Here is a 24,900-nt window from a genome sequence, read left to right on the forward strand (position 1 = left end):
GTTAAAATTATTAGTTTTCAGGATGTTTATGTTTATGGGTGTTCTTTTAGGGTCCAATGTCTTTTGAAACAGTTGATGCATCAGTCCATGAGTATGAATTGGATTACAGCAAAGCTGTAAACATGGCACTTTCAGCAAACTCACGCTATTCCAGCTCCGGATTACTCTGGTCAATGTGCACAGCATCCAAAAGTGACGGTAAGTACCTCATATTAATTTATGATATTTCTCTAGTATGTTTTGAAGCATTTTCTCTAATAATGGTGTGAAAAAATAGATAGTTATTTTATGCTTTTTGGTCAACGACATGTTTTATTTTATTTAATTATTTTTGAAACACTTTTTGTTATAGCATGTGATGTCTATTAACTCTTTCGTCTCTTTTGGGACTGTAGTACCCAAAGAAGCATATGCATTTTCTATGAAAAACAATTTTTTTAATTATTCAGAACTGATAAAAATCCGATTCTTGTGGATGATTACAAACTATAAGGATGTCCAAATGTAAGATATTTTTTGTAGGACCTCAATTAATTCTTGAGCTTAGATATTTTTGATTAAAAATTGTGACATTGGCTTGCAGCATATGCTGCGGTCCGGAAAGAGTTAACAATGAATGAAGATGGTGAAGCAGAAAAATATTTATAGGGTAACTGTACTAAATTTCGGTCAGCTTGCAATTTCGACCACTTCTTTTATTCCTCAAATTTCCTCAAATTTCCACGAATTTTTAGTTTTTACATACTCTACAGATTATACAATGCAAAGAAAAAAAAAACAATAAGTATTGCTTCGACGAACGAGATGACGTGAAAGAGACTTTGGAAGAATTCCGGAAGGGAAAGGAACTATGAGAATCCAAGTGGCCGAAATATTACTCAAAATTATGTCTATATTTTTATTCATTTTAAAATGTATTAAGAATGATTTTAGAGAAAACAAAGACAATAAATTATATACAAGATTCCAATCAAACACTCCTTCAAAATAAGTATAAAAAATCAATTTTATATTAAAAATATTACATTTCAAACTTAGGACTTTGGCACTTGCATGCAACTAGGGTAAGTGTGCCAAATTTCGGCATAGTTGCATATAAGCACCGAAGTCCTAAGTGTGAAATGCAATAATTTTAATTTATATTGATATTTTTTGTTACTTCCTTTTCGAGAAGGTTGTGTGGAACCTTGAAAACTAGTTAATCATCTTTGTTTTCTTTAAATCACTTCCTAAAATATTGAAAAATTAATAATAATATGGACATTGCTTTGGGTAGTATTCCGGCCACTTTGAGTGAAATTTCGGCCACACTTTTTTCTGGCCGCCTTTTGTAACGTAACGGATAGAAAATTTCAAAACGTCAAACGGAACGAGTTTTATATTTAGTTTAATACTTTTATATGACCCACAAACCCTGAGATCTTCCGTGTAACTTTTCCTGAAGACCTGAAGAGTAGCATCTCAAATTTACGCACAGATTCCCGTAGCAATTTGCCCTTCCTGAACTCTTCCAAGGACTTTTGCACATCATCTTTTTCATAGAAGCGATGTTTTTTTCTCTGGACATTGTAGAACTCAGAAATTGAAAAAAAAAACATAAAATTAATAAGAAATTTAGGAAAACAAAAGATGTTGCCGGAATAGGCAACACTACCTCACCGGAGAGACGCTCACAAAATATATACTTTTTTACGCGAAATACAGGATCCAGCTTGGACATTTTACCCGAAATTTAAAGAATGATTCACTATTAACTGAAACAGAAACAATCATTAATGAAAACTAATCAATTTTCATGAAAAACACCGAAGGAAAACCTCTTGTACTTCACTACAAATCGTAAGACTGCTAGAAACACAATCGATCTGTCACATTTTTTGTAAGACTCTTTCCACAGTAAGTTTTTACAACGGAATTTAAATTCAAATTATACCTAAAATTTAACGGTATTTGTGTTAATACATCCTAAAATGAATAAATATTTAAGAGCAAAATGAATTCATTGACTATTCGAAGATAACATACACAATTTTAATTAACTTATTTGCATGGCCGAAATTACACTTGAAGTGGCCGAAATTAGAAGCTGGCCGAAATTTGGCACACTTCCCCTATACCTTAACCCTTAGCGATACCTTAGCGATACATCGACTCTGATTTTATTGGATCTCACACATAAAAAAAATATTTCGTAAAATTGTTCGTAAAAGTTCGTAAAAGTTTGTACTTTTTTTTGCAAACATTGTTCGTTACATGATCACTTGAAGAGAATTTTTTATTCTTTTACAAACATTTGTTTGTAAATGTTCTTGAATACACAAAATATGTTTGTAATTTTTTTTCCAGAAAAACAAAAATGTATGAACAAATGTTTGTAAAAGAATAAAAATGCTCGTCAAATGACCATATTACGAGCAATCTTTTTCAAAAAGTACAAACTCTGAAATAAAATAATGAATTTTTGAGAGAAAATTCTGTGGTTCATAAATCATTCAAATACGTAATTTCTGGATAACGGTATATTTTACGAACCTATGATATTCAGGAGACTATTTTTGTAAAGGACATTTGGGAGTTTATGAAACAAATCTAAAAAATGAGGGATAGGTATATGCGCTGTTCCAGGAAAAATGTCCTTGAATCCTCCTCTACACATCCTTGAGTTATTCTTTGATACCAATATCCTAGGATGTACCGTTATTGATTATAAACAACTTTTTTTCAAATATTTCGAAAAATTTCTTAAATATTTTTTTCTTAAGATATCTTAGAAACTTGACGTGATGGACCACAAGTTTCTTCGGGAGAAATGTTCAGGATATATCAAGGAACAAGAAACTACTCATTATTTTCCATCCCATTTTTGGCTGTTGCACAGTGTTATTATAAAGGTCTTGTTTTCAGATACAATATACGCTAAAATATTGTATATACGCTACAATATACGCTTTCATCGAAATCCTTTCATAAACACAGAAAATACGGAAAATGTAGTCCGGTCATGACATTTTTGGTTATAGCTCGGGTCAGGGAACATCGAGGAAGGAGTGCGACCCACCGTTGGAAAGGTTTCGACCTCAGCTACAACATACTAAAATTTAAAGTAAAAGCATCGTCTAGTTTTCGAAATATTCGAGATCGATTAATCGAAAATCGATTTTTCGATTAATCGGACCTTTGATTAAATCAGATGAAATTGGGATGTTAATACCAATTTTTTTTCAAATCCGATAATTAGATGCGGAGATATGGCCATTTGAAAATTAAATATTTGATCACCCCTAGCTCGGGTCAGGGGGGTCAGGGGACCTTAAGTTTGGTATCGATGGAAAGCTCTTAGGCCCAGCTATAACATACTAAAATTTGAGATCGATCGATGCGATAGGGTAGGGGCTGAGTTATTCAGAAAACAAAATTTGGGGGTGTTTCAAAATGGCGGAAGAAAGGCGCGGGGAGTGGATCTGACATCATCAACTTCTAGCCACTTATCGACATTTAACCTTTGCAAAAAACCGCTTGTCGATATCTCTTTCCGTTCTCTCTCCAGAAGCGCTTGTACTCCGGACGGGACGGACGGGACGGACGGGACGGACGTCCACGAAAATCGATTTTGAGCATACATGATATTCGCGATCTATGAGTGTCAAAACGTGTATATCCAAAATTTGGGCCCGATCTAAGGAGGTTGGATTTCACCTGTGACCACAAAAGCTGAGATTGTAAAGAATCTCAGCTAAAAATATGACCAATGTATGCCTACATTAAGAAAAAAGCTAAAAAGTTAAAACTACTCTATGGCAGAGTTGAATTAACTCTACAAATATCGATGTAATTGTTACTCTTTTTCGTCGTAAATTTTAGTAAATAGAGTTGAATCAACTCTTCGTGCGAGTTGAATTAATCCGTCGGATATCGATGTAATTATTACTCTTTTTCGATGTAAAATTTCATCTCGACTGAAGTATATGCTTAAGTGTTTTTGTTTTAAGAATATACTTTAGTCAAGAAGATTTTCGTGTGACAAAGTTCATATGGAACATCAACTAGAAATATGCATAACAGCGTTTCATGAAGACATGTGCAGTGCATCATATGTGATGTTTCGCTCGGAATATAGGGAATTTTAGGTCAAGAAAATATTAATAAAGAAAATGATAAAATGAAAAAAAACCTAAAATTCCAAAACATATTCATTTTGGGGTTTGAAAGAGTTATTTTAACTCTAAGAAAGATTTTTTTAACTCTTGAAACGAGTTATTTTAAATCTTAAGACAAGTTATTTTCAGAGTTATTTACGCTCTTTTGTCATTTAAATTTTTGGAAAAAAAGTTAAAACAACTCTTCCGAATATTACACCAATAGAAGAAAAATCAACTCTAAAATATAGTTAATCGAAAATCACAACGAAAAAGAGTTAATTTAAGATCGAATCGAGTAAGTTTTACTCGTTTGTTTTTCTGAGTGTATGCAATGATCTATTATCTTTTTTTTTCACTTTACTAATTTTATTTTAACAGCACGTTTAGAATTTTAGCATTTTTATGGCTGAATGGTGCTTAAGCGTAAAAATACTTTAGCTTTTCCTTTTCTAAGATTTTTTTATGTTTTCTTGTAAATAATTTTGAAAATATTAGAAGAGATATTAGAAAATATTGTGGTTGTGGTTTCGCTTTGAATTCATTCAGCAGATGATTGATTGTTTATTAAACATTTTCATGATCGTCTGGGAATGATGAATAAAGGTATTGGCAAACTCAACATGGTATGGGTGTCAAAAATGGATGCCACCTATATGGAAATTCAGTGGAGACTAGAATGTTCGGATGCTCCAATTGTTCAGGGCTATCAATTGACTTATTGTCCGATAACTGCTCCAAAGAATTCTACGTGTAAACCTAATTCGGAAGTTGTAAAGAATATCACGGGAACAACGCAGTATAACATCACAGGATTGACACCCTATACGACGTACATGACAACAATTGCTATGTTCTCGAAAACGAGAATGGGAAGTCCTAGTGTACCACTCGTTAACACGACATTCGAAGCACGTAAGGCAATTTTGTTATTGCTTTTAATTTTTATCTTGATAAAATCTTTTATTTGGTCTTTTTTTCTTGTGTCAATTTAGCTCCAACTCCACCGAGAAATTTGAGAATTGTATCAGTGACAAATACATCAGTGACTATAAGTTGGGATCGGTCAGAGAGGGCAAATGGTGTTCTCAATCGTTATACTGTTTGGTGCAATAGCTCCAACTTTCCAGTATACAACAATTTGAATGAGAATGAAACATTCTACTATAAAATAGAAAATCTCCAGGCGCACAGCTACTATGAGATTATCGTTGTGGCTTGGACAACAAGTTCGTCCAATAAGAGTGAAATTATTCACGTTCAAACGGAAATGGGAGGTAAGTTGTAATATTTTTGTTTTAAATTTATTATCACAATTTTACTTTAATTATTTTCCAAGTAAAATTCTAATTAAAAGAATTTGAAATGATTAATCTAATGTATGCGAGAAGGAAAATATTGTTAAAAAAATGCAATTGCTGCAGGTTATGCAAATTATTCCTGGAATACAAAATAACTTTGCAAACTTTTAAAAGAAATTCTATTGTAACATGTTTCCGGGGCTTTACTGACTTCAAAACAATAACATTTCATAAATAATAAAGTTCCAATGGTGGAAAATGATTTGAATTGTAGAAATATAAAGAACAACAGTTTGTTCTGTGAACATGTTCTTTAATCAATTCATGGTTCTTGGAATTTAGGTAAAATCTCGGAACGGAAGTTCGGGATATGCCATTAAAATTAAATAAAAACGAAATAGACTAGTTGTCCATCTATCGCTACTTCTAGGGAATTTAATAATTATAAAAATAATACGGAGTAATAACATGAGAAAAAATATTTGAAATGCAACAGAAAAAAGATTGACAATGCGTGACAACTTTGCAGAATGCTTGAATTTGTCCTTAAATATTATAGGGGAAGATTGGGCACTTCAAGCTCGCATGACTTTTGAAAATATTTAATTTTAATAAAATAATTAATAAAATAAAAAAATGTGCCATATATTCTGTAATAGCCTAAGAGGAACTAGCTGTACTCAGTTTGCATGTTGCTTATATGCGATGCTCAGAGCAAAAGTGGATTGTTTTAATAGGGAAATTCCTTACAAAGGAGACCACTTCTGATCTGATAGTCTCATACACTGAGAAAAAAAGAGGGTGCGATTAACTTTTTTCCTCATAATTTTAACACTTTAGGTGTAAAAATATATCAACATTTTTTAATGTTAATTTTACACCTTTTTAAGGGTAAAATTAACATGAAAAGGGGTAACTTTAATCCCTAATACACTTAAAAAGCATAATATTTACACCGATTTCGGATCAATAATTCAGGGTAAAATTAACATTTCCGGAATGTTATTTTAACTTTTTAGGATTTCTCTCAGTGTATATACTTCTCGAATGAGTAACGAAAAAATACTGTAACTGCCTGAACTGCCCAACATTAATCAAAAGAGTAGTTTTATTTTACTTTTCTAGTTAGATTAATAAAATTCTTTATTGTGTTGTGCTCATGCGAGCATAACGCAAGTGCTTTTTCATAGAGTAATTTTTAAAATATTTACGGATTCATAAACAATTTAAACCAATTAGTGAATTACTCCAAATATTAATCGTAAGATCTCAGGAATTCCAAGACCTTTTCAACAAAGCCAAACTTGTCAAAACTTGTTGAGAAATATGCTCTCTAAATTCTTTTTCAACTTTGATTTAAAAAAAAAAATATACAATTGGGATTACTCGAGGGTATTTTCATAGCCAAAAAAAGTGTGCTTTTGAATGGGATGAAAGGAATGAAGTTTATAGGAAGGATAAAAGGAATTTTATAGGAAATTTACCGCTTTATAAATTTGTGAAAGTCATTTTCCTCTATTTTGTAAGGAAATACATTTATCGAGCCGTTTTCTAAAAGGTAATTTAATGACCATTCTCAAAAATGCTGGGCCAAATACAGGGTGGCTGAAAAAAAATGCAACAAACTAAAGCGCTATATTATTATAAATTATTATAATAACTATTATAAATTATTATTATTATTATAAATTTTTAGCTAAAATGCTTTTGTAGGCTTGTAGCCAATAAACTGAACTACCACTATGCAAAATATGAAACCGCTGTCACCAGCGGTTTGGCAACTGTAGTATCAGGCATGGGATATTATCACTTGATTCGCTTTGTTCCGGGCTTCCGCAAATTTAAAAAAAAATACCTATTTTCATAGGAAATTTATTCCTCTTTGTAAAACATCGTTTTCTCTATTTGAATGATAAAAACGCTTTTTAAGCTATTTTAGAAAAAAAACACACAAATGACTGCAAATCGTTTGACCAATGCAAACAACAATCGGCAACACATGCCAATGACTTTTCTTTTCACCGTGAGACATCAGAAATTGCTTTGGCTTTTGTTACTTTTCGCTCCATACCTTATGTTACTTTTTACCCCAAGTGGTCGTTTTTAATAAAAAAAAATTTCTTGAGAAAAGAATCTTTGTAAAATGCTAAAATAGATAGCGGGTTCGTATTCAAAGAATCCAAGTCATTTAGAAAATATTCACCAGTAGTGCATAAATTTTGAATAGGGTAAGTGTGCCAAATTCCGGCCAGCTTGCAATTCCGGCCACCTTTTTTATTCCTCGAATTTCCATGAAGTTTTAGTTTTTACATACTCTAGAAATTATACAATGCAAAAGAAAAACAGAAAATGTAATTTTGACAAACGAGAGGAAGTGAAACATACAATGGAAGAAATCCCGGAGAGCAAGGAACTATGAGAATAAAGGTGGTCGAAATAGGGGACCAAAGCCATGTTTATATTTTTATTCATTTTAAAATCTACTAAGAATGATTTTAGAGAAAATAAAGACGATAAATCGTTAACAAGTTTCCAAGCAACACTCCTTAAGAAAAAGGAATAAAAAAAAATCAATTAGTATTAAAAAAAAATTACATTTCAAATTTGAGAGTTTGGCGCTTGCACGCAACTATGCCGAAATTTGGCACACTTGCCCTAATAAGTATACTTATTATTCAAAATTTATATAGGTAATAATTGATATAGTCTTCAAGGAAAATATTTCAAAAATAGGGCAAAAAATTCCGATATTTTTTTATTTTCTAAATTCCTTGTTCGAATTCTAAGAAACTTACGACATTGAAGAAGGTCTATTGAGGCTATCTATGGAAAAAGTTTTAAGCCGCTATCTTACTTATCTTGGAAGATATTGAATTTTGAAATTCTCGATTTGTGACTTTTTGCCCCAGTCTCCATTAGTCATTGTAGTACTACGTTATTTTGGAAAATTTAATTATTGAACCATATTGATCAGTTCAAATCAGTTTTGTACCGGTCGTACCGATAAACAGTAAAAAATAGCGCAATGGGAAAAGAAACTGAACCATATCGAGTATTCCAAAAAAATTGAGATATGAAGAATATTTAAAAAAAAAATAAATATTTAAAAAACGTGAAATGTTTAAAAACGAAATTTGCTTTTCTGCTAAAAATGCTTATTATTCAGAAAAAATAAGAATATTTTTTTTGTTTAGTACCGGATCAGATAACTTCACCGCAAAATTACAAATATGATGATTATGTTCTGCTATCGTGGGATCCACCTAGACATCCTGGAGGTAATCTCGATTACTATGAAGTTTATGCGAAGGTTACTGAAGGAAAGAGGGGAGCTGTTGGTTTCTCCAAGAAGCTCAATACGACAAAATGTTGGGTGAATCGGTCATGTCCAAAATCTTGGACTGAGATTGATTTGCAGGTGCGAGCTGTGAATGTAGTCAGGAGTCCAATTCCCCAGGGCAAGGATTCAAATATCACTGAATACTCTGAGAGTGAATATATTTTGCTTGATACCATTGATACGGGGGCAGTACCCTTGGATATTCGAGAATATCCTTCGTGCTTGGGTAGAACTGATAGTCACTTGGAGAAATGGCTGAAGGCAGATCGGCATCCAACTTATCTCAGTGGTGATTACACGTCAATCTTCTACTATGCATGTGGATTGAGTCAAAGCAGTCCCTTGATATACATTTTCATAATTTTTGTGGGACTCGTGGGAATGGCGGTGCTCACGATGATTTTATACAGGAAATGCAAGACAATGAGTGACATTAAGGTGGTCCTACCGGATGCTCTCAATGACATCAATAAGGATTCAAAGTGTCCGAAAATTGGTGAAATTATTGAGAGTGGAGTTTTGAGAAATGTTCAGATTCACCATCGTGGTGAGACAAGGGTGCAACAGGATGAGCAGGAAAGGAGTCTTTTACGAAATCATATGGAGTCCAGCAGTAGCAGTACCACCAGTAGTACTGCAAATGTGGACAATCAGAGTCAGTGTGAATCTCACGATGGACCTCCGGAGGAGCTTGATTCCATGGAGGAGCAGAACCATCATATTGAAATGGAAGAGAGTGACAAGCATTCAATTGAATCTCAGCAAGAAGAGATGCCCAATGAGGTGTCTTTTGATAGTCTTCAGCCCCAGAAAGTTGAGGATAAGAAAATTTGTCCGACAACTGAGCCACAGACACATCAAGTGGCTCTATGTCCGGGAGTTAATCAATACGTCCATTTTGCGAGGGTGAGTATTTTTTTTTTTAAACTTTTTACCGCAATTTTCTGGAAAACTTGTTTGACTTGAATCTTTTACAGCCGTCGCAAGGATATACACAATTGGCGTCCCTGAAAGCGCCCATAAAGACACCAATGGTGCAAGAGACTGATGAAACTGGAATTTCAGGTAAGGGGTTACCCGTTTACATTTCGTTGAAGTCTTTCTTATTTTTTTCCTATAGTCAAGTGTGCTAATCCGGGCACTTCGCTATCTGGATCGTTTATGACTAATGCCCAACGCACAATAACTTTTGTTTAGTAAACATGTTTTTGACATTTAAATGAGAGTGAGTGAGATCTAGATCTAGTCATCTCGCTCACTCTCATGGGAAATTTTAAAAACATGTTTACAAACAAAAGTTATTGTGCGCTGGTCATAATCCACTTAAAATAATATTTTTATTTTTATTTTCCGTAATATAGTCACTACAGTAACATAATTTAACTATTCAAGTTTGTGAAAAAGCAAAAATAATATTGTTATCCATTAAATGAGTGAGTGTAACCGACTCATTTCAATCTTGTGCCAACTGGGTTCTTCACTAAAAATTATCTAGCAGTGATATTTTCGCTAATGACAGCTGGTTGATTGAAAACATTTGTTTTTTCCTTGTGAAAAAAGTATTTTAAATCCAAAGGTTTAATTAAAATTGAATTAGCGAAAAGGCGATCCACTTAGTTCATGCTGACATATTTCAGTATTATCATTATTTTATAAATTTTCTTTAATATTTTTGATATTTTTTTTATATTATGTTTCTGAATGAAACAGTGAATAATTCTATGGATTTAGAAGAAGTAAAAAAGAATTTCATCAGTCCAAAAACAAGCATTTAAGTAGCACTCTACGGAAAACGATCCAGTTACCCCACCTTACTATAAATGTGAGCAAAGATTCAATTTAGAAACGCAAGGTTTTTATTTAAAATTGATGAGAGAATTAAAAAAAAAGATTTTAATTGATTTTCTACAAAATGTATTTATTGCATTGTTTTTTGTGCAAATTTTAGAAAATTTTAGTGCCAAAAAGTGCTATGGCCAAAAAGTAAGATTGCAATTACTCTTAATTTTTGACAAGATTAACAATTTTTTTCAAATAAAGTGTCATTAAATTTACTAGTAGAGATAATTTTAAAGATTTAGTTAAAAAAAGATAGCAAAATAATTCGGTCATGAATTTTCATTAAAAACGTGTAAAACTAGCGATGTTTATTGAGGATAATTAAAGTTACAAAGATAGAGTTTTTAGCAAAATATTCATTTACTTAAAATTTGCATAGGGAATGTGGTCAATATTTTCGTAGGAGTGTTTCAGCCATTCCAGTCGTCCTTTGAGCAGCAAATGGCCCTACACATAAAGTTACCACGAGACGTTGATAGAGGGCATAGGAATCAAAATAAGCCCCTGCTTTCGCTTCCTGGTCAAAGCATTCACTGAGGAAAAAAAAGAGGCTGCGATTAACTTTTTTTCCTCGTAACTTTAACACTTTTTAGGTGTAAAAATATATCAACATTTTTTAATGTTAATTTTACACCTTTTTAAGTGTAAAATTAACATGGAAAGGGTTAATTTAACCCATAATACACCTAAAAAGGGTAATATTTACACCGATTTCGGATCAATACTGCAGGGTAAAATAGACATTTCCGGAATGTTATTTTAACCTTTTCGGATTTCTCTCAGTTTTTCAGAGAATAATGAGAATGACACCCTATATAAAAATGGAGTTGCAAAAATTACGCCTCCCTGAAATAGCCACACGGGGACATGAAAACCTGATATCAGATGAAAATTCATTAATTTCCCTCGCTTAATTACTTGGAACCGGTTTAGACTTGTTACGGATTCCAAGACCTTTCAAATGAATTCAGATTGACCCCGATCGGTTGAGAAATGCATTCTCTGGAGTCCTTTTTTTATTTTAACTTTGAAAAACAGTTAGATGGTATTCAAGGTCATATTTACAGTATTGACGTTACGATTATATGGATGCTTTGACCTTCCTCCAAGACTACTTGGTAGTTTGGAAGCTGTATCGTCGTAGTATTATTCCTGTCGAGATATTCATTCGTTCGGCTTGATTTATTCTTGTATTGGAAGAATTATCCGGTAAATTATAGACTGCTTTGAAGTTTTATTTTTTAACAAGAACTTTTCTCCCGTTCTTCCCTTACTTAGTTTCATTATGGTGAGTACCAGTATCCTATCAGACTTGAATTATGTTCGCTAACTGATTATACTCAGTCCCGGGATTATGCACATTTTCGGGACCGAAAAAAAACGCGCGAAATGGCATTATGCATCGAGAAAATTTGCATACTCGCAGGAGATCTTTTGAATAAATCGGCCGTAGAACGAATTCCGCGCGCGGTAACAGTAGTCAGAACAAAAAGATTCAACTGTTTAAAAGAAATGCATTAGGGCCAATCCATCTCAAGACGACCATAGGGGTACCCTTCATGGTCTTAGATGTTTCTGAATTTTACATATGTTAAAGTACACGATAAAATAATATACCCCTATTTTTTTTTCGTCTGAAAAAAATTCCTGGCCGGAGATACATGGCGTCAAAGATGGCGCCTCGCGCTTCATTCCTCAATTGCGATTTTTAGCAAATATTTTAAAATGCTCTATTTCGGGAACGGGTTGAGATTTCTTCTTACTCTTTTTTTTATTTGAAAGATAATTTTATACTCTTTAAAACGATATACTTGATTTTGCATTATCTGCTTAAGTTTTTTGTAACGGTCTTTTAAAAAAATTTTGAAAAAAATTAAAAATTAATTTTTCTCAAAAACCCCATTCTCAAAAATTTTGATTTTTTTACTGTTGATCAGTAACATTGAGTACTACATTCCCTGAAAAGGCGAGCTTCCACTTTTGCACTTACTTTTTTTTTTTAAATATTTGAAAAATTACCATATTTTCAAAATTAAAAATAACCAGTTAAACTCAAAATTTTGAGTTCAAATTTTCAGGGAATATAGTACTCCACAATACTTATAAACAGCCAAAAAATCAAAATTTTTCGAAATCAAGTTTTTGAAAAAAATTTTTTTTTTGAGTTTTAAATAAAAATGTCTTTTATTGACAAAAAAAAAGCCTTTAAATCATATTAAACACATGTACTAATTATGTTTTTTGTTTTCTTTTAGTTTTTCAAAAAAAAAAAAAATTTGGAAATTTTTTTGGATTATTTTTGAAAAAATTAAAAAAATTTTTTTTTTTGAAATTCCGTTTAAAAAAAATCTACATATTGACACATGTGTCAAATGTATCTTAAAGTTTGATTTTTGTCAATAAAAGACATTTTTATTTAAAACTCAAAAAAAAATTTTTTTTTCAAAAACTTGATTTCGAAAAATTTTGATTTTTTGGCTGTTTATAAGTATTGTGGAGTACTATATTCCCTGAAAAGTTGAACTCAAAATTTTGAGTTTAGCTGGTTATTTTTTATTTTGAAAATATGGTAATTTTTCAAATATTTTTAAAAAAAAGTAAGTGCAAAAGTGGAAGCTCGCCTTTTCAGGGAATATAGTACTCAATGTTACTGATCAACAGTAAAAAAATCAAAATTTTTGAGAATGGGGTTTTTGAGAAAAATTAATTTTTAATTTTTTTCAAAATTTTTTTAAAAGACCGTTACAAAAAAACTTAAGCAGATAATGCAAAATCAAGTATATCGTTTTAAAGAGTATAAAATTATCTTTCAATTAAAAAAAAGAGTAAGAAGAAATCTCAACCCGTTCCCGAAATAGAGCATTTTAAAATATTTGCTAAAAATCGCAATTGAGGAATGAAGCGCGAGGCGCCATCTTTGACGCCATGTATCTCCGGACAGGAATTTTTTTCAGACGAAAAAAAAAAATAGGGGTATATTATTTTAACGTGTACTTTAACATATGTAAAATTCAAAAACATCTAAGACCATGACCCCTCGATTTGCGATTTTTCGGTCGTTTTGAGATGGATTGGCCCATTAACAAACAATACTTTTTGGCCAAAGTACTTCAATAAATTAATAAAATATTTAAAAATCTTTCCTAAAGAAATTAAAGTTTTGCTCGAATGCTTAAGTTAAGGGGCTGTAACTGTAAGTCATCGATTTCGTATGCTATGTATAGCAATCATCTTATCCTCGTGTGTTATAGTCATTCGATCGGAGCCGATCGGAGCGTTTTCGGTTGCTGAAACCATCAGTTTTCTTGAAAATCTTGATGGAACTTTCAACAGCGCCTTTGGGAACTTTTGATTTTTGTGCAATATTTCTAATGAATTCATTTTCTTTCGCAAATAAACGATGATACTCTGTTTTGTAGGTAACTGACACCGATCTTTACTCATTTCGCATTAATACACAATTTGCGTAATTGGTATAAACAAAACACTCAATTGAATGTTAGTATCTGTTTTTGATGATTTTGGATATGGGTATCTAAACTGGCTACAGTGCTACCAACTCTCAAAAAAGTTAAAACTAAATCCAATATGGGTTGTCAGATGGCGCTAGTTGTAATTTATACTTGTTTTAAAAGTTATTAATTTAAATTTGACGAGAAAATATGAAAAAATGGGTGTCTTTGTCTTTAAATTATTGAGCGACACTGTAGGCGTAAATGTCAAAATTCCGTCAAAATACAATTTTTTACAAAAACTGTTCTCAATGTAGTGGCCTTTACGTTTGTTTACAACTAAAAGCTGCAATTTTTTTAAAAATATTTCGTAATACCTAGTCAAATTGTCCTTGGTTTGAAAACCACAGAGAAAAGGCAACAGAGCCTAGTCATTAATTATTTCAATTTATTTATTATTTAATATAAAACAAGATTAGAGTAATGCCCAACGCACAATTACTTTTGTTTATAAACATGTTTTCAAAATTTTCTATAAGAAAGAGCGAGATGGCTAGATCTCTGTTTCATTCACTGTCATTGAAATGTCAAAAACATGTTTACAAAACAAGAGTTATTGTTCGTTGAGCATAGGGGGAACTGGGGCAGTAGTAAACTGGGGTAGTTGTAAACACTGTGATTTTTTTCATTAATTTTAAGACTGCAGAGGATAAAACCCATAAGCATTCATAGATACCATGGGGATGTATGTCCACAGAAGAATTGGTCAATAAAATCCTAATACTTTAAAAATAAAAAACATTTTTCCCGAAAATGTTGATATTTCAATTATTTTGGTCATTTGGATTTCTACCTGGAAATTAAAAACTGTGTAAAATAATCGAAATGTAGCAATACCAGTTCTTTCCTACATCTTTTAGGATTATATTTATGGATTTACTAGACAAATTTAGATTCTCATTATTTCAAAAGAATTAATAATTGGTCAGAAAACAGCATTTGGGGTAGATGTAACCAGCAATTTCAATTTCACAAAATGAGTAGGTAAAAGAGCGGGAAATTGACCTTCATGCGAAATATCTATAATTCATAGATTACGAAAAAAAATTGGTGGCGCTGTGTTAAATAAAAAGTCACATGATGTCAAAATATGGGAAAAATCCATTGAAAAATGTCTTTGATATGCATGCTTTTAGTTTTTTTGCTATTTTAATTATTCTTTGTAAAAAGTGTCGTGATTTTTTGAAAAATATACAGTCTTTATATATCTCTTAAGTAATTAAAATAATCGAGAGTGGTGCAAAGTTAATTTCAAGGGTGGGAAAAAAGGTGTTTACATCCTCCCCAGAAAGTGGTTACTTCTACCCCAGGTATTTTGTGAAAAGAGAAAAATGCACGGTGACACAAATTTTATTTTTATGGAAAACTCAATTGTTTTCCAGCATCCGCATTACCTTCGATGTATTGCCTATACCCAAGGGTAAAACATTAGCTAAGAAAGATTTTCCAAAAAATTACGGTGTCCTTGGAAAATCACCTCAAATTCGCATCTATCGAAAATGGTTACATGTGCCCCAGTCTCCCCTAATGCCAAATTTTATTCCAAATTTCTTTTTGATCAATCTGAAAATATTTGGAGCAAGTGGGACATATTGAATCCAATCCAATCCAGGAAGCGGGTTTGAACTGGTCGTTTAATTGTGGTCAAGTGGAATGCATTGGCAATTTTAAATTTGTGACCTTGAAATACTGAATAGCTTGTTCTCTATTTTTGGGATTTGTGGGTAGAGACGACTCTTCAATATTTTTTCCATTTTGGAGCGCGTCCATTTCAATTTCTGAGAAAATTAAAAGTGATACGACAGTTTCAAGTAATTAATGACTTTGAAAAACTTCCAAGAAAGTCCTGATATTTTATTTCAGATAATTTTTTTGATACGAAATTTCCGTGTAATTAATAAACAGAAGAAAAATGTCATATTGAAAATTTCTCAGAAACTTTGCTTATTGACAAAAAATTTATCAGGGCTTAGAAAGACTTCAATGATTGCAATTTCTAAGAAGGAAACCTTATCAATGAACTTTTTGTTGTTTTTCAGGATATGTAACAAGAAAACAACTTGCCGATTTCGGTCAACAACGCATGTAAAGTGAATTTGTTTTTATTATTATTATTTTTTTTCGAAAAAGAGATTCAAAGTGTAATTCCACATTGAAATATTTGACAAATTAGAAATTGTACGAAAGAAATATCTTGTGGATTTGTACTTTTTTTTTGATAATATTTTAGAGTATATAATATTTTTTAACTTATATATTTTTCAGAGGTAAAAAATATTTAGAAGAAATGAAATTTTGAAGGGTGAGAATTTTTTATTTTAGGAACAATTAAAATATAAATGTGAATTATTTTAAAAGAGAGATTATTGAGAGAATGAAAAAGAATCTCGTTCAAAAGTATAGAAAATATTATATTATGAGAGACGAGAAAAGTAAAATGGTATTTGTAAAGCTACTAAAATTTAAGTGATAAATGTGAAGGATAATTTTCTATATGTAATTAATTTGGCCTTATTGTAGTGTAATTTTAGCACTAAAATCACAATGAAAGGATATCATCTGTATTTTTCAACAGATCACATTTGTAGGTATAATATATTGTAGAGTTAAATGATGACAAAGCAGGAAGAAAAGGTGTATTTTTTGATAAAGAAAAAAAGGAAACATTCATGAAGTGCAACGAAAGGATTTATTTTCCTTTGATTTAATTCTTTTTTTTCCTATGAAACGAATTGTTAAATAGATAAAATAATTGAAATTGAATGTTAAATGTTTGGCTAAAATATTGAATTAGATAATGATGGAAATGAAAAAAAAAAACAAAAGAAATTAAATGTTATAATCTGTTTTAGGAGAATTAATGTTGGGAAAAAAACGATTTTTTTCCAGAAATTGAGATAGAAATTCTTTGTAATTAGAAAAAAAAAGATGAATGTTTTATTTTTAAAAATGCAAGAAGGAAGAAAAAATGGGATTACTGGGAATGGTAAATTATCGAGCTTGAAAAATTCATATTTAGCGTGATTTTTTCATGTTTTTTGCACAATCACATTCTTCACCAAGAAAATATACTTTCTCGAAAAAAGAAACTTCATTTTTCTGTGCCATGCAAATCTTTCATTTTCTGCTAGCAACTTCATACAATTACACTGAAATTTATTTTCATTCTGCAAGAAAAAATCTATTGTGAAAGGCAGAAGATTAAAATAAATTTTTAGCAAAAGAGCGTCCATGACGATTCTTTCATTTTGTGTACTTGAAACTAATACTAAAGATTCGTGTAATAATCTATTTTAGAATATAAACTTCTCTTTTCTTTTTCAAAGTATTGTCTTTTATAGATGTTTTCTTCTCTGTCAATTAAATATTTCACTGAAAAAAAATAACGAAACAATTTGTGTTTTTCTTTAAATTTTATTAATGGCATTTGCATAGATGGGCAGCCAAGCGGCTTTGAGAGCTCTAACTGCCCCCATATGTTCCTCAAAATTAGTTCTTGAATGAAAGCAGGAAATTCGATGGTATGGACATGTTCAACGCATGAATGAAGAAAGATTCCCCAGAAAAGCTATGCAAGCCATTGTGAGGGGACCTCGACCTCGAGGCAGGCCTAGGACAAGGTGGCTGAATCAAATTCAGGATCTTGCATGGGAGCGCCTTGGGATCGAACTCGAACATCTTCCTGAAGTGGCGGAGGACCGACAGGCGTGGGCTGTTAACCTTGGTGTCATGGGCCCGCGACCCTAATAGGGATAAGCGGTTGAAAATGAATGAATGAATGAATGAATGAATTTCTAATTAAAAAAAATATGGGGTCAATTCAGGGATTCAGCTGATTACTGATTACACATTTATAAATCTGAATTCCAATATCCCAGCTGATTTATTGATTAAAAAAGTCTCCAAGAAGCTCCTTAGCTGTTTTCGTATTCAGACACATCAGTGTAATCAGCAAATTACTGATTATCCGCTGATTTATTCTCGACCACCTCTCGCGGTGGCCGATACACTGATTTAGTTAATTTGACATTTAGGAAAATCTATAAAATGAGATCTATCTATAAAATCTATCTAATATAAATGAGTATTGTATTTTTATTATTTTTATTTTTCTGTCATTTATTTTATTTCTAAAACAATATTTTGTGGCAATCTACAAAAGGCCACCGAAACTGCGATTAGAAAATAACTGTGAAAAACTCGATATTAATTTTTTCGAATATTGAAATTGTGACACGAATACTAAAATTCCTTTATTTATGTTTTTGCCTTCCGTATTCAAAGTCATGAAAGCTTTTCTTTCAGGATGTGATTGATTTCTTGGACTCAAGTCTGTTGAATTTTTTCCATTCAGAAGTTTTTTTTCTAGCTCGCATGTCTCGGATGTTTTTCCAATTTAAAGAATATGAAACCCTGTCAGGGTTTTCTTGTGATGGTTTTCGATTTTGAAGCCGATTTTATAAGAACACGAACAAAGAGTTTTCGGGAGCAACAATTCATCTTCCGGAAGCTTCCTCACTATCCACGACTTGCTCTCGCCTTGCTCTAACATCGATGTGATTAATTGTTGACAAAGTGAGTCATCAATTTAACTTATCTGCTAACAGGAAATATTTTGTTTTTTGACTTCAAATGAACCTTTCTGAGTAATTTTGTCCCCCGCAAAGTAAGTTTTTTTTCCAAAATTTCTCTGAAAATTACATCCCAAACTATTGCATAAATAAAATTTTTTAAATAAAAATTTCAGGAAATATAGTTGTCGAACAAAAAGTGCTAACTAAATAATGCACTGCCTCGCGAGTGTTGTTTTAGGGTCAGCAGAATTCAGCTGAAAATACGTTTTCAGCTGAATTTTAATCGATTAGCATTTGGTGCTCGCTGGGCCCTTGTGGCTCTGAAGGGCTAATTACTCAACATATTTTTTCAAATTTAGATATTTTAGAAATATATTAAGATTTTTAAGCCGGCTGCATTGGTCCCTATTGGTAATAAAACCGTAAACTACCCGAAATTGATTTACTTTTTCGAATATTTCTTTTTCATTTGTGCGTAAGCTACATAATGGCAAAATATTCTAAAATGCACACAGAAAAATGTTGACTCTAAATTTAAGAATATATAAGATCCTGAGAACTTAAATTGGACGTGAATCCCCGAGGCGTTTAAGTTTAGAAGCTCTGAGCCAAAGAAATGGGCTAGAATCCTTAGCTCTTTCAAGCTAAGAGATAGGGAACTTAAGTTCAGCATTAGCTGGAAAGTGAAAAATGTCTACAGATTTGCAAATTACAACTAAAACTAAATGATCAAGGATTTAGAATTAGAGTATTGCCATTCATTGGATGGGATTTGAAATTAAATTCCTGGGTGTTTCTGTTTAATAATTTTCCATTTTCCTGTGTGTGCGTATTTCTCAATCATTTTTCAATTGTGGAATGATTTTCTGATAATTTATGAATCAGATTAATCGGAGGTAGGGGAAAGTGACCATGCTTGATACTGTAAAATGATGTCCAAGGTTTGTGATTTTTTTCTGATTAACACACAAACCGAAGCGATTCTTCCACTATGACAAAAAAATGTCTCACTTATTAGGTTCATAGTCCTACCTCAAATAGTTCCTGGAAATCCTTAGATTTTCCTCAAGAAGAAAATGAAAATTCAGTGGCGACTTTTATACAAGTCGGGTCTGGGGCCTTCCTGTATAATAATTGATTCGACAAATCGGAGGCCTATTTTCACTGCAAAAATTTCACCGGATACAAAAAATTGCACATCAATATTTAGACGGAACTCTAATCTATCTGCTTAAATCGTTTGTACGACTGATTATTAGTTTTAAAATCACTTTTATGTAATTTTTCTAAGCGGTGTTTTTATGACATTAGAGCACTAGCGAAAACCATTTTTTCACTCTGAGCCCATGAAAATGTCACTCTGCAACCTTAAAATTCAGGCAACAGGGTTGAAGGCTATGTCAATTGTCGATAAAATTGGCGGATTACAATAGGTGTAATTATGAAAGAATCACATCTAATGATAGAGTTGCCACAATTAAATTATCATTCATGGACCATTTTTAAAATATAGGATGGACACAAGTAGAATTTATGAATTTGTCACCACCCACAAAAACAGTGTCCCTAAGTAAAAATATTTTTACATAAATATTAATACTGATGAACCCTCTATGTGCCTATGATAGTAGTTTTCCTGAACAGCGACATTAATTAAGAAATACTTATAAAATATCATGTATCAAAATTACAGTTTTGGACCTATTTTTGTTTTTTGCTTCGGGAAACTAGGAAAAAAGAGCTAGGATCCTAACTTTTTTAGGAAATGTGAGGCTTAGCACTAGCTATTGAAATATATTGCGATAAGTCATAACTATTGATTAACATAGAAAATAAATAGTTATTATTAAGCTTGGATCGTATCAAGCATGGTCACTTTCCCCTAAACCGGTATGTACCCAAAAATCAAACAAAAAGATAATTCATGAAGAGCTCTATCTTGTTAGTTCGATCATTCCGCAAAGCTGAGATGCTTTACTATCTTTTTTTTTATTTATCATAGATTTATCTATCAATTGAAAGTTATCTATAATATTCTCTTAATATCGTTATTGTTTTTATTTTTTCTGTTTTAAGATGTAAAATTGTAATCTTATCATCCAATATGGGCTAATAAATTTCCGTGGAACTGATATGACTCACGCAGTCAAAATAAGGAAATTACAGTGGATTTTGGATTTAGCTAAACGACAGTTAAGTTGCCCCCTTTCTATCAATTCAATTTCTACCTAAAGTTGCGGTTTTTTGAACTTATAAACTTATACGATGCCATCTGTCTTATCAAATAAACGAAGTGCACTTCCTGGAAGCTTTAGAATTGGCGGAGTGTCACTCAAATGACAAAATCTCGCGACAGCCAAAAAAAAAAAACACAGCATTTCGCATTTTCCCGAAATTACGCGAGAGTCAAATTTACTGATAATGCCTTGGAGTTCTTGAGGCGGACAACGAAATTTTCTCCTCAGTTCCATTCAGAATGGCTTGGAATTCGCCACGAAAATCGCAAGACAAAGATATGCGACAACTTCGCGTTCTGATAAGATTACAGTTCCAAAAAATATATTTTTTGGATTTTTTTTTTAAATCTAACGTGCCTGCAAAGAGAGAGAAGCTAATAAAGTGATTTATAGTAAAGTTGTTCAGGATGTTCATTGATTGCTTCGAGGGGGAGTATCTTGGTGTTTTTTGCTATTTTAGTAATATGGACAACAGGGGACTAAATTTCGGTGTTACGAGAATATTATCCGACACTGAAAATCGATCTGATAAGGGTGATAAGGCAATTCAGAGAAATGCAACACTGAAAGAAACATTTGTCTTCCTCTATACCTTTGATGCCAAGTTGGAAAATTGGGGTTATTCCAGAATTTTGGGTAATTCCTGAAAACCGTTAATATTGGCCATATAGTTTCAATGATAAAAATTGTTCATCGCTTTGCAGCATTTGGATTACCAGTGAAAAAGTGTTATCAAGAAAAACTCTTTAATACAGTGGATCTCATAGATTAATAATGAACTTATTGTGGATCATTATAGTGGTTTTCATTGCTTCTTCAACTGCAAACTGCTCTGATATTGAAAACTTTTCGTGCTTTGGAAGAACCAGGATGAATGTGTCTTGTTCTTTTTATACGAATAATACATCATATATTTCTCAATGCCCAGTATTATTCCGAATTGATGAATTCCACGAAGTTTCGAAAGGGATAAAGATCATCTGCGAACAATACACTACTCCTTCCCTCTGTACCCTTAATCTAGATTTTGAAGTCTTCAGCGGTAGAGGAAAGTATTTTGTAGTATTTGACGTTACAATATGCTACAAGCAGGGAAAAGATAAAGAAAAAAGTTTTTCATTTGTTCCAGAGAAAATAAGTAAGTAAATTTATTTTATTTTTCAATGGTATAGTGATAGGATTGGGGAGAATGGGGCAGTTCTTCCAACTGAATTTTTTTCACGATTCTTTTTCAAAATGATTATAAACAGTATTCAAGAGAGAGGATGGTAGTTAGTTTTGTCTTTCGCGAAATAATTTAATTTTAATTGAGAACCTGAAAAAATATTAAAATTCTATATATATCTAAATAGAATAGTAAATTGTTGTTCGAAATCGTTTAAGCCCAAAAATGTTTAGTTTCTTCGTATTTTAAGTATTTTAACATCGTTATTCGTTTTTGATATTAAAAATAATAAAGTTCTAAAATAATATAAGGATCTTTCACTGTTTAGATGCCTTTTGGACTTTCAAAAGACTTTTTATTACTAGAAAAAAATTGCAATCGTTAAATTAACCCATTCATACAATTATACAGAAATTCATCAGGTAAAATGTTCAGTTTATATTTTGGAATTAGATTCTCACAGATTAGGTTAGTAGATAATTATTCTACAAAGAAAAAATCTCTTAAGCGGACGTTGGGAAACGCTATCAAGTACGTGTCGTATGTCATAACAATAGTAGAATTGATAGGGGAGACTGGGGCAAATTTGTCAAAACGAAAATTTCAATATTCACTATTTTCTAAAATAAAAGAGAATGAGGCTTGAAATTTTTATTAAACCTTCTTAAACTTACAAAGTTTCAAGGGATTCGAGAAAGGATTATGTAAAATAAAAAATAATGAAATTTTGAGCTCTATTTTTGGAATATTTGGCTTACAGAAAATATCAATACTGATTAAGATAAGATAGAGAAAAATTATCTTCGACAAAGTTGTAGAGGAATGAATTTCCTATAAAAAATATGTCTATTTGATATTTTAACTGTTTGCGAGAGTAATACGTTATAAATTATCCGAAGACTGACAAAATTTGCCCCAGCAATTTTGAGAATCTCCACAAAATCGACTTTTAGAAAATGATTCAAAAATCACATTTCTTTCGAGATAGAGGAAACTAGTCTTTTGCAATGTTGTAGAGCAGTAAATTTCCTATAAGAATATTCTCATTATAAAACGTTTAAGTTTTCTCAGAGCTCGTGAAAGAATTAAATATGCGTTTTGACAAGTTTTGCCCCAGTCTCTCCTATTCTTTAGATTACATATTTCAAACACTATTTGTTTGTACCTATTTAACTCTTTCGTCTCTTTTGGGACTCTAGTACCCAAAGAAGCATATGCATTTTCTATGAAAAACAATGTTTTTTAATTATTCAGAGTTGATAAAAATCCGATTCTTGTGGATGATTACAAACGATAAGGATGTCCAAATGTAAGATATTTTTGCAGGACCACAATTAATTCCTGAGCTTAGATATTTTTGATTAAAAATTGTGAAATTGGCTTGCAGCATATGCTGCGGTCCGGAAAGAGTTAAGAAAAGAATTTGCCATTCTAGAGCTTAAATCAGAAAAGAGAATGCAAAAAATTTTACCAAAATCGGCGGGACGGCAAACTTTCTGAGCGCGAATTCCAGCAAAAACTTTGGACAACGAAGTGGATTTCTACCCATACCGGGTTATTTTTCCCGGGTCCCGGTCAAAATCCCGAAAGCCAAAATCTTGAAAGCCAAAATCCCGAAAGACAAAATCCCTAATTCTTAAAAATGTTATAGTACTCCCACGATTGCATCCGCGCTTGCTGAAGGCAAAGGGAAAGTTTCTGTGCTTGGGATATTATTCTATACATTATACTCCATATAATTTCATCCCTTTCAAGGTTATGAACATTAGGAATTGTGGTTTTCTGGATTTTGGCTTTCAGGATTTTGACCCTTTCGGGATTTTGGCGTTCGGGGTTTTGGTTTTCAGGATTTTGGCTGCCTCCGGTTTACGATATGGCACAGTTCCATGCTTTCCGACCTATTATATTATAATTGGTTAAATTCTTTAATAAAATCATTTCTAAGTTATATTTTTGAGTTTTAAAGCCTTTTTACCCATAGTGAAGATTGAATTTTACCGTATACTCTTCCATTTTTGATGGGAAATTTACTTCCAGAAGGGTGGGGGCATTACTTGTGGCCTATCTTTACTTATGGCCTCGTCGCAATTTTTGTGAGAAAATTATGATGTGTTATCATAAATATGAAGTGTTATCATAACATTTGCTTTCGAGGTTTTTTGAAATCCTTTTGGGAGGTTTTTGCAAGAAGACCATAAGTAAAGACAGAGACCACAAGTAATGCCGCCACCCTAATGGACTCTAAGGAAATCTTGTCATTCAGATGAAGTCGTTTTTCTAATCGCATATCAACGAAAGAAAAAGAGTATTGTTTCCCCATAAAAGCTATGCAAGCCATTGTGAGGAAGCGTCGAGCTCGGGGCAGACCTAAGACAAGGTTGCTGATTCAAATTCAGGATCTTGCCTTGGATGGTCTAGCGTTGCGATGGACAGACTGTAAACACCTTCCTGAAGTGGCGGAGGACCGGCAGGCGTGGACTGCTAAAGCTGCTAACCTAGCTGTCCTAAGCCCGCGACGCTAATAGGGATAAGCGATAGAAAATTATGATGATAATCATGATTTTTACTAACTATAGGGAGAAGTAGGGCACCTTTGAAATTGGGATTTTTCAGCTATGTTTAAGTGGAACTGAGCCATTTCATAATGTAATTTAGCTAATCAATCTGTTTCTGCATCTATATTATATCTATTGATAAGGCTCAATTTTATTAAAAATAGGTAAAAAATCCCAATTTCAAAGGTACCCCACTTCCCCCTAGATTTAATTTAACCCTTTAAGGACGAGACACTTTTTG

At 32.2% G+C, this 24,900-nt stretch overlaps 1 protein-coding gene across 1 annotated transcript in view; it reads left to right on the forward strand.

The window, feature by feature from the left end:
• The window catches only part of LOC129801455 (cytokine receptor), a 43,501-nt gene extending 25,982 nt beyond the window's left edge, over positions 1–17,519 (forward strand). Inside the window, exons 6-11 of the mRNA XM_055846532.1 lie at positions 51–198; positions 4,743–5,051; positions 5,132–5,413; positions 8,632–9,683; positions 9,755–9,842; positions 16,168–17,519. Of these exons, the coding sequence (XP_055702507.1) occupies positions 51–198; positions 4,743–5,051; positions 5,132–5,413; positions 8,632–9,683; positions 9,755–9,842; positions 16,168–16,217 (1,929 nt within the window). The 3' untranslated portion in view covers positions 16,218–17,519. The remainder of the gene's footprint in view (positions 1–50; positions 199–4,742; positions 5,052–5,131; positions 5,414–8,631; positions 9,684–9,754; positions 9,843–16,167) is intronic.
• The last annotated feature ends 7,381 nt before the right edge of the window (positions 17,520–24,900 follow it).

This window comes from Phlebotomus papatasi, chromosome 2 (genome assembly GCF_024763615.1).
Source record: "Phlebotomus papatasi isolate M1 chromosome 2, Ppap_2.1, whole genome shotgun sequence".
Taxonomy (NCBI): Eukaryota; Metazoa; Arthropoda; class Insecta; order Diptera; family Psychodidae; genus Phlebotomus; species Phlebotomus papatasi.